Source organism: Pimephales promelas, chromosome 1 (genome assembly GCF_988280905.1).
Source record: "Pimephales promelas chromosome 1, fPimPro1.hap1.1, whole genome shotgun sequence".
Classification (NCBI taxonomy): Eukaryota; Metazoa; Chordata; class Actinopteri; order Cypriniformes; family Leuciscidae; genus Pimephales; species Pimephales promelas.
The window spans coordinates 12,214,603-12,226,143 of NC_142769.1; the positions used below are offsets into that span (position 1 = coordinate 12,214,603).

Below are 11,541 nucleotides of genomic sequence, written 5' to 3' on the forward strand. Positions count from 1 at the left end.
TCAGCCCTCCTGCCCAGTGTACGCTGAGCTGGTTGACATTATGGGGCGCGCCTCAGACAGATTACTGTTGCAGTGGAGGCGCGTCTGGGAGGAACCCGCTCATGGTATTTTGGATGGCTGGTTCCTCCCCACCCATAAGCCACCAGCCAGGATGAGCCTTCCATTCCTTTCCGATCTCCACGCTGGGATCGAGAGGGTATGGAAGAATCCGTTCTCCTCACGTCTCTATCTGCATCAGCGGGCTAGTTTCGCTGCTGTGGAGGGAGCCGTGGAGAACGGATAAGTGTCGAGGCCACCAGTGGACGAGACGTTGACTAACTATCTCGTCTCTGGTTGGTCCTCTTCACTAAGAGCTCTGACCCTGTCATCCAAGCTGCTCAAGACATCTTCATGCTTGAATGACAGAGCGTACACGGCAGCAGGTCAGGCAGGTGCGGTTCTGCACGCCCTTGTGGTCCTCAGGCCTACCAGACCGATCTGCTGCGGGACTCCGGGCCACCAAGCAATCTGCTGTTCTGTCGGTGCTATGGTGGCCACGGAGAGACATCTGTGGGAGCTCCCACATACTGTGGTTGCCAGGTTACAGGCCTCACCAGACCTTCCTGGTTATGAGCTCCCACATGCTGTGGTCGCTGGGTTACAGGCTTCACCAGGCCTTCCTGGTTATGAGCTCCCACTGATTGTGGTCACCGGGTTACAGGCCTCACCAGACCTTCCTGGTTATGAGCTCCCACATGCTGTGGTCGCTGGGTTACAGGCTTCACCAGGCCTTCCTGGTTATGAGCTCCCACATACTGTGGTCGCCAGGTTAAAGGCCTCACCAGGCCTTCCTGGTTATGAGCTCCCACACATTGTGGTTGCTAGGTTACAGGCCTCACCAGGCCTTCCTAGTTATGAGCTCCCACATACTGTGGTCGCCAGGTTACAGGCCTCACCAGGCCTTCCAAGTTATGAGCTCCCACATACTGTGGTCGCTACGTTACAGGCCTCAAAGGGGCCTTCCTGGTTATAGTTCCCACATACTGTGGTTGCCGGGTTACAGGCCTCACCAGGCCTTCCTGGTTATGAGCTCCCACTTATTGTGGTCGCCAGGTTACAGGCCTCACCAGGCCTTCCTGGTTATGAGCTCCCACATGCTGTGGTCGCTGGGTTACAGGCTTCACCAGGCCTTCCTGGTTATGAGCTCCCACATACTGTGGTCACCAGGATACGAGCTCTCACATACTGTGGTCGCCAGGTTAAAGGCCTCACCAGGCCTTCCTGGTTATGAGCTCCCACACATTGTGGTCGCCAGGTTACAGGCCTCACCAGGCCTTCTTGGTTATGAGCTCCCACATACTGTGGTCGCCAGGTTACAGGCCTCACCAGGCCTTCCTGGTTATGAGCTCCCACACATTGTGGTCGCTAGGTTACAGGCCTCAAAGGGGCCTTCCTGGTTATGAGTTCCCACATACTGTGGTGGTCAGGTTATAGGCCTCACCAGGCCTTCCTGGTGATGAGCTCCCACACATTGTGGTTGCTAGGTTACAGGCCTCAAAGGGGCCTTCCTGGTTATGAGTTCCCACATACTGTGGTAGTCAGTTTACAGGCCTCACCCAGCCTTCCTGAATGTGGGCTCCCACATGCTGCGGTAGCCAGACTACAGCCTCACCACCTTCCCTGAGCACTTTGCTCCCACTCTGTGGTCACCAGGCTTCAGGCTTCATTGGCCTTCCTGGTTGTGAGTTGTCGCATGTCAGGTTGCAGGCTTCACCAGGCCTTCCTGAATGTGAAACCCCCACTTTTCGTGGTCGCTAAGTTGTAGTGGTGAGTCTTCACATGTCAGGCTGCAGGCCTCAGCGGCCTTCCTGAATGTGAGCTCCCCATGCATTGGGACTATCGGGTGTTAGGCCTTGTCAGGCCTTCCTGATTATGGGTTCCCACTTGTTGTGGCTGCCAGGTAACAGGCCTCAAGTTCGGCCTTCCTGAATTCAGAGTGAAGTACACTAACCCCTACTTCACCTATTATTGTGGTAAATCACATGACGGGATGTCTTGTGTACTTTCTAAAATCCATTTTGTATGGTAAGGGTCACGCGTGGTATGCTTCGGTCCCTTCTTATGTGGCTCAGACCCCAGTCTTCCCTTGGGTCCCACTTTAAGTGGCGTCCTGTCACTGGCTACAGGGACGCCCTTCTCTGGCTAACTTCTGGAAGAAGTAGCTTCCACTTGGTGGAGTAAGCTCCCACAGGTTGTGGTCACCAGGCTGGGTCTCACTGACCTTCCTGAGTACGAGCTCCCACCCAATGTGGTCGCCAGGTTACAGGCCTTACAAGGCCTTCCTGGTCATGAGCTCCCACACACTGTGGTCGCCAGGTTACAGGCCTCAACAGGCCTTCCTGGTTATGAGCTCCCACATATTGTGGTTGCTGGGTTACAGGCCTCACCAGGCCTTCCTGAATTCAGAGTGAAGTACACAAACCCATACTTCACCTATTATTGTGGTAAGTCACCCGACGAGATGTCTTGTGCACTTTTTAAAATCCATTTCTTATGGTGAGGGTCACGCGCAGTATGCTTTGGTCCCTTCTTATGTGGCTCAGACCCCGGTCTTTCCTCGGGTCCCACTTTAAGAGTTCTTAAGAGCTAACTTCTGGAAGTAGCTCCCACTTGGTGTGGTTTTTCAGGTACACCAGGCTGGGTCTCACTGACCTTCCTGAGTACGAGCTCCCACCGGATGTGGTTGCCAGGTTACAGGCCTCACTAGGCCTTCCTGGTTATGAGCTCCCACATACTGTGGTCGCCAGGTTACGAGCTCCCGCATACTGTGGTCGCCAGGTTACAGGCCTTACCAGGCCTTCCTGGCCATGAGCTCCCACACACTGTGGACGCCAGGTTACAGGCCTCAACAGGCCTTCCTGAATTCAGAGTGAAGTACACAAACCCATACTTCACCTATTATTGTGGTAAGTCACCCGACGAGATGTCTTGTGCAGTTTTTAAAATCCATTTCATATGGTGAGGGTCACGCGCGGTATGCTTCGGTCCCTTCTTATGTGGTTCAGACTCCGGTTCTTCACTTTGGGTCCCACTGTAGATGTGTCTTTGTCGCAATACATTACGACAGGCACTTCCCTTGTTCAAGCTATTTCCCACAACTGTGGTTTTAGGTCTGATTAGACCTTTTTCGAGGTAGCCCCACATTGTGGGTCTGTCAGGTTTCTAGCCTCTGGCTTTCCTGAAGGATGAGCTTCCACATGCTGTGGTCGTTGGGTTTCAGGTCGCACAATGTGCGGCCTTCCTGACATGAGCCCTCATGTTTCAGAGCTCCCTACACAGAGGGTCATCAGGTCTTAGGTCTCATTGACCCTCCTGATTTTGATCCCTCTCTTACTTCCTCAGTGCTCAAAAGCGAGCACTGGGTGGAAACTCGTGGATTGAGTGTACGATTCCCGTTGTTTTGAGGTTGAGTCACACTCTCCGGAGGATCCCGTCTCTGTGATCCGAAACTTGATGGTTTCTGCCAGCTTCGCGGGCCTTCAGTTTTTGGATGCCTTTCCTAGGCAATTTCCAGAGGCTCTGTCTTGGACGGACAGGCTATGGCCAGACTGTGTGTCTTAGTACAGATCACCAGGCCAGCCTGGGGGCATTTCAGGAGGAGTGTTCTCCTGAATAGTGACTGGCTGGGGGTCCCTTTGGCCCCCTAGCCACACTCCCTAGAAGGGACCCCTTCTATTTTGAAGTTGTGGTCCTAAAGCCTTTGAGCTTGCCCCGATTTACCCACGTTATTACGTTCTGGTTTTTCTTGGTTCATTAGCTTGGGCTATGACCGGTAGGGAGTGCTGTCACTGACAGCCCGATGTAACATAGGGTGAGTGGTTTCAGTGAGTGGTTTTCTCCTTATAATGGACTTCCATGGGAACCAGGTCCAACCGTGGTCCAAACGACAGTTAATAACAGTTTCAGATGCAGCTTCAAATGTCTTTAAACGGCACCAGACGATGAATAAGGGTCTTATCATGCGAAACGATCGGTTATTTCAAAGCTTATTCCAAAAATGTAACTTTTCAAAGGACAAATGCTAGCCTATACTGAGAGGCGCGTTTGCAACATGACGTAATACATAATTACGTTCAAAAGGTCACGGGCGACGTAGCCGGAAGTACCTTTTCATCTCTGTGCATCCCGTAACTAAGCCTAGCTTAGCACAAAGACTGTAAATGTAAAAAAAGTAAATGGCTCCAGTTAGCATACTGCTTCCAATAAGTGACAAAATATTGCCAACATTTTCCTATTTACATGTTGTGATTTGTATAGTCATCTAAATAGGAAAATGTTGGGCGTTATTTTGTCACTTATTGGGAGCAGTATGCTAGTTGAAGCCCAGTGGCGGCTGGTGAAAATTATTGTCGGGGGGGCTGAATAAGAGGGGGCTCTGGGGGTTCCCCCCCAAAAAATTTTGAATTTAGTAGATGTGATTTCCTGCATTCTGGTGCATTTTAGGCCTTAGGCCATGCCCTTACCTATACCAATAAAATAACTTAAACCAGTCAATACCAATGGTCAAATAATACAATAATAATAACAGTTTGACAGTTAATGATAATGAACAAGTTGCATGTTTATTATGCTCTGTGTGCTGACAGAAAAAGTGCAAACGCATAATATTGATAAATTATAATATAGGTAATACAAAAAAAAAAAAAAGTAATACAACAATCTAGTTTAATCAATCCCCAGCTGTAGACTACATATTTTTGACAAATTGACAATTGGATAATGGATAACAATGTGTTGATACTAGAGAAAGAGAGAGAGAAAAGGCTCTGAAAGAGAGGGTGGGACAACGTTCTTGATTGTAACACCCAAGTATGAGAAGAAAGTTGATTTTAACTAGTATGAAACAGTAATCTAGCTCAGAACTTAAAAACATCAAAAAACAAAGCAAACACACAGGTATTAATATTCCTATAACTATTTTAATATCAAATGTGTGTGAAACAGTGTTTATGTGTGTGTGAGTGAGTGAGTGACAGAGACAGACAGATCAATTCCCACGACTAACTTTACATTATTTCCACTAAACGTCACTGGCGCTGCCATTCTTCTCTCATCTGAGGTAAAAAAAAATGTCCCGTGGTGCGCGTGCACGGTGCACTCCCCTCTTGAATCTGATACTGTGGGCGATATTTTCAGCGCCCCCAAACCATAAAATTTGACGGCGCTGATTGGCGAAATATAAACTTTTTTGCATAGCAACCGGGGAACCATTGGCTTAAATTCCAGCACTGTGGGGCTGAGCGAACTGGCGCCCTGAGAAGACAGCCTATTGGCTATACTACTACACCAACATGATAAAAGTAACGAAAGTGAATGCAAATATCATTCTGGTGAGTTCAAAACACTTTTAAAAGTAAAACAATTATTAGCATATAATTAACACAGATTATTTTTCAAAATGATAAATTATAATATATATTAAAAAAACAGACAGACAGGTCGGAGGGAGGGCGGCGCCCCAGCGCCCTCTATGGGCAAGCCGCCCCTGTTGAAGCCATTTACTTCCAGTCTTTGTGTTAAGCTAGGCTGCATCGTTCCCTGGGTGCTCTAGTCAGTGGAAAAACAAACAGGTTCTGAACGGGTTCGCAAGTTGAACCTACTCCGAACCAACTTTGAACCAGCACCAGTTCCGAACCAGTTCTTTTTTTGGTGGAAAAGGGGTAATAGAGACTGTAAGTGTTGCAGATCAGTAATGAGCTGGCACCATCCTCCTACCAGGTTCCAATATGGCTCCAGTCATGTGCAATTCAATAAGGACAGATGTACACAAATGAATTACTAGGAGTGCTACTTGGGTGTTACGAGGTGTGTTCCTTTGGTGCTCTTCAGTTTGGAGATCCAAAGTGTTTCCCAGATAAACAGTAATTCTGAGGCACTCAAAAGGAAAATAAATATAAAAGGCCTTTATTTAAACTTGGCTATCCATTAAAAACATATGCCAACATGTTTCGGCCACATTGGCCTTCTTCAGGGCAAATTCAAAATGGCAGTCAGTAGACTGCAAGCTATATATCTGCATGTAGTCACATGACCTAAAGTCACAGGTGCTCATCTGCACATATCACCTGACAAAGAGCAATAGGAACAACTTACTTTAGATAAGACAAATCACATTTACATATCAGGATAGTTTAAAATATCAATATAAATGGATAAATATAGCAAGAGGTTACTTTATATGACAAATTACAGAAAAAAGAAACAAATACAGAAAAAAAATAATATGTACAGTCTCAGATGTTAAATACCTTTACAATTTCTATATTTTACCTCTTTTCACATCAAGATGCAATTTTAAATATCTATATAGACTGATACATAAAGCAAAACATTAACTTATGCATATAGCCTGTTATAAGAAAGGAGAAAAATTCAATTCCAAGTTTAGACCTGGGTATTGATTAGCTTTTAAAGTGTAAATCCAAAAAGATTCTCTTTGCAAAAGTTTTTTGAGTCTATCTCCCCCTCTTGGTGATATTTTAACATGTTCTATCCCAAAGATTTTTAAAGTATCGCTACTTCCGTGGTTCGCCTCTCTATAATGTAGAGCCATAGGATACTGGTAGTTGCTTGTTCTTATCGCATATTTATGCTCTGCTAATCTTTCTTTAAGTTTACGCTTAGTTCTTCCAATATAAAAACAACCACAAGGACATTCAAGTCTGTAGACAACGAATGAGGTGTTACAATTAATAAATGAATGTATACTGTGTTCGCGATTTGATGTCACATCTGTAAAAATACTGGTCTTTACCATATTGCTACAATGAATACAGTTTCCACACTTATAATTACCTCTTTTTTTGCCTAGCCAGGTTTTACTCTCTACAGGAGGCATATAGCTTTTCACAAGACTATCTTTTAGAGTAGGAGCTCGTTTAAAGGTGATAGTAGGTACCTCCGGCAGTATATCTCTCAACACGGTATCACTTTTTATTATGTCCCAATTGATAATTTGCTTTATCTTATTAGCTTGACTACTGTATTGTGTAACAAAATAAACTTGGTTTGGCTCTTGTTGTCGCCTCTGTTTTTGAACCAACAGCTGTTCTCTACCAAATTCTTTTACTCTATTATAGGCTCTATCTAGAGTCTTATGTTTATACCCTCTTTTCTTAAACCTTTGAACCATGTCTTGAGCATTTTTTTCAAAAACATCTTCAGAATCACATATGCGTTTAATCCTTTGAAATTGGCCAAAAGGAATATTCTCTATTAACCAAGGTGGGTGGTAGCTTTCTGCCCTCAGTATGGTATTCAGATCAGTGGGTTTTTTAAACACGGACGTATGTAATTCACCTTTGTCATCTTTTGAAATCTCCAGATCTAAGAAATGAATATTTGTTAATGAGAACTCTAGACTCAACTTCAAATTAGGATTAGTGTTAATAAGATATGCATGAAACTGTAGCAACTCTTGCTGTGACCCAGACCAAATAAGAAGAATGTCATCAATATACCTACCCCACCATACAATCTTATTCACATATTCATTCAAACTCGAATAGACAAATGTTTCTTCCCAGAGACCCATAAACAAATTTAAATAATTTGGTGCAAAGCAAGCACCCATTGCTGTACCTTTTATCTGCTTAAAGAATTTGTTTTGGAACAAGAAAACATTGTTAGTTAGTGTCCATTATGTGAGTTTCAGGATAAACTCTGCTGGGGGCATCTGTTCTGGTGGTTTCTTCTCTAGATAATGCGTCAGTGCCTTTAAAGCAGAACTAAGTAACTTTTTTACCTTAACTGAACAGCTTTGGAGTCATTGTAATGTTTATATTACTGATTTCGTGTTGAATGGTGATCGCACCCCCCTGGTGCCTGTGAGCCGCAAAACCACCCTTGCAACTTTGGGCCGGCGGCCCGCCGCCCTCAGTGTTAGGAAGTATCGTGAGATTTCAGGTCTCGCGAGGTAACGAGTTGCTTTACGGCACTATACCTGCACACGCATGCGTACACGCCCCCCATCCATCCAGGAGCCGGCTAGAAAAAGGTTACGTTTGAATTGAATTCGTGTAAGTTTTGGCGATGGATGATGTAAAAAAGAAGAAGAAAGCTCGAAAATCTTTAACAGAGGAACAAAGAAAGAGAAAACGGGAGACTGACCGAGCGAGAAGTGAGACTAGAGTTAATATTGGACCGGCTTTTTCAGAATGGAGAGAATTGAAAGAAAGCGAAGCCTGCAAAACCGATGCTGACCTGGCCTTCTTGCTGTTGCACTTGTAAGTATCTTTATAATAAACTGTGTTTAATGTTTGTATTTCTTGTAATTGTGACCTCGGGAGTTGAGATGTTTGCTATTGTCTGTTTGGTTTTCTTTTTATCATGCTCGCTGTCTGTTACCGGCTTACTAGTACGCTAGATACTGTAACTTAGATGTTTGCATTTTCATTAGCAAAAAAACTTGCTTGTAGTGTTTTGTCCGTTCCTCTATCAGGTTTTATTTGTGTTACTCAGATCACCTATAAATCGATATGAAATTCTACAAATTATACATTAGTTTAGCTTGTCGTCAGCCTCAGAATTATTAACGTTTTATGTTACTGTGCTGACTTGATATATAATGCATAAACCGACACGAGAGCTGCTAGCTAATAAAGCAACTCTTTATATTTATTTACCCACATATACACAAACAGAACTATAAGTAAATGAGAAATTTAATTGCAACTTCACACATGCAACTCCATCTGTGCTAGTTTGACCTTGTATATAAATGATGTTGATATAAGAGATTGATCCATTTTATTTTTCCTTTTTAGCTACAAGCGTTGGCACGTGTCATCAACTCCGAGTAAGGGGCACCCCAGACCACCAGTACCACTGGTACTCAAGTTTCACGGAGGAATCTGACCGTGATCAGTATGTTCCTATCTAATAGCTTTACTAAAACTAGCTTTCATGGCTTTGCACATCTATAAACTACCATATTTTTAAACAGTGATGTAGCCATTCCTGAGCATGGTGTTCGTCCACTAATTGGAGAGGAAGAATTTGTTGCTTTGGAGTCAAGGTGAGTGTCTTTCATTGGGTGTTGTTAATTTTTTTTTTTTTGTACCTATATTTCAATATAATTGTTGAATGATGATCACATATATTTATTTGTTGATTGTAGCATGCACTCCATGGACATTAGTGAAGATAAATATGACTCTGAGGAGAACCTTGTAAATAGTTCACATCAATGTTTCATATACTCACACTGATCTGTTTCTCAAATCTAAGACGTACAGTATGTCGTTTTTCACACACAGCATGGATGACTTTTATGGGGACCCTAATAATTTGAACTTGGAAGACGGGGACAGCTCGGATGATGATTTTTTACCTTCCCTTCATCTACGGTATTGTACTATCTGTAAATTTTTGTGTTGACATAGTGCTGCCTCATTCATTCCTTCAAACACCTTACATATACAACTTAATGATGAACAAGTCAAATTTACATTTGTTCATATAATGAAGTACTAGATCATCAATGAACTCATAGTTTGTCTCTTTACACAGGACTGTTAACGGGAAAGCACATGATTTGAAAGAAATATCTATGGATGAGGCTGTGCTTGATTTTGAAATGCCGGATCCTCCAGTTGAGGAAATAGAGAAATTATCAGAGCAGCATAAAGTTGTTTCTGAGGATGACCTTGTTGGAAAAAAAGCCAACATCACATATAATGACAACCTCCTTGCACTGGCCATGTATTTGAGAATTCCAACAGAAAAGTGCAACCACAGAGACAAGTTGTCTGGACCATGCCCTGGTTCTCAGCCATTCCGGGTGACACTGAAACCACGGGGTACAGGAGTCGTCATGGAATGGGTAAGATTATTGTGTGAGAGACTAACCTCATCAATGCTTGTCGGCCAAATCCTCATGTACTAATTGAAAACTGTATGGGGGAGGTGGACACTTGTGGTCAGCTGATGTTTATCAGTTCAGCTGTGTGAATTAGCATCCCTATGGCATAGGATTTGGGGTATAAAAATGTCAAAAAATTGATTGTAGTGAAGCCTAACTATCTTTTAATAAAATTTGAATGTCTTCCAATTAGATATGCTCGTTCGGACACACGGTGTGGCGTTGGAATTCCCAGCCAACACTGAAATTCGGTATGCAGTCTGGTGATTTCATGTTGTCTATGAACATTCTCCTGTCTGGAAATAACTACCGAAAAGTGGCCATGCTTTTTAAATTCATGAACATGGGAATGGTTGCTGAGAGCACATACTTCAGAATTCAAGACTCCTACTGTATTGAGCCAGTTCAGGAGTACTGGGAAGCAACTAGGGCTGAAGTCATAGATTGTCTACGTCTAAAGGACCATGTTGTTGTCTTGGGTGAGTTTACTTTCAATATAACCTCAATTACATTGAGATGTTTATGATTAGCTCTAAATTAACAATTAAAACGCAATCAAAAATTAATGTCTGTTTGATCTATTCACTAGGTGATGGCAGAATGGACTCTCCTGGTAGGTTTTGAAGTATACATTTTTTTTAGTAGTAGGACTAACAATGTTTACATGCTGACAGATTAATTTCTTATGCAGGTCACTGTGCACAGTACTGTACGTATACGACCATTGAACAGGATTCCAGAGACATTGTGCACATTGTCTCTGTTGACAAACGTGAGACCAACCGGAATTCTGTAATCATGGAGAAGGAGTGTTTTGTAAGGACTATGGATGCACTGCTTACAGAATTAAAAATCAAAGAAGTGGTCACTGATGCCCACTCACAGATCACTGCCTTGCTGAGTAAGAACTTAGTATGACTTTTCACTATTATAGGCAGAACAGATTTGCATCATAACCAAAGTTGTAAACTCTTATTGTTTTTGTTTGTTTTACAGATCCTGAACGTGGGAAATACAGGGCTTGGGGTATCCACCATTCACTTGATATTTGGCATGCTGCTAAAAGTTTAAGCAAGAAACTTCGACGGGTAAGCTTATATCCACCCAAAAAAATCTATACCGTGAATAAACGTCAACATGTTGGTTTGTCCTAATCATGGTACCGACATAACATGATATAAGACCTATGTTTGAAAAATAAATATTTACATTATTATTTTAATCAGGCTGGATCAATAAAGAACCAAACTGGAATTATGGTGTGGATAAAAGACATCGTCAATCACTTCTGGTATTGCAGCAAACAAGCCACAAATGAAGAGCATTTCAAGGTATGTTATTGTTATTTGAATAAATTTTGTCATATTGACTCATATAGTTTGAGCCTGCATAATTTGTATTACTTTTGTACAGTTGATGTGGGTTGGTGTGCTACACCATGTATGCAACGAGCATTCGTGGGCAAGTGGCTTTTGCGAGCATGAACCTCTTGAAGAGGGCATTGAGAATAAGCCCTGGATCATTTCAGGTAATATCAAACTGACAGCGAATATTTAGGAGATATTGCCCTGTAAGGATGCAGTCATTTACTCCCAATGATGTGGTGTGAATGCAGGTTCTGCAGCTCACCAGACACTAAC

General features: G+C 43.2%; 1 protein-coding gene across 1 annotated transcript; it reads left to right on the forward strand.

Moving 5' to 3' along the window:
• Window positions 1–9,307: 9,307 nt before the first annotated feature.
• LOC120477576 (uncharacterized) lies at window positions 9,308–11,294 on the forward strand. Its single transcript, XM_089131905.1, has 8 exons — window positions 9,308–9,386; window positions 9,550–9,862; window positions 10,095–10,380; window positions 10,491–10,514; window positions 10,593–10,802; window positions 10,898–10,989; window positions 11,128–11,232; window positions 11,280–11,294. Exons 2-8 carry the CDS (start codon window positions 9,590–9,592, stop codon window positions 11,292–11,294), a joined length of 1,005 nt encoding a protein of 334 aa, XP_088988031.1. The 5' UTR covers window positions 9,308–9,386; window positions 9,550–9,589.
• Window positions 11,295–11,541: the final 247 nt, after the last annotated feature.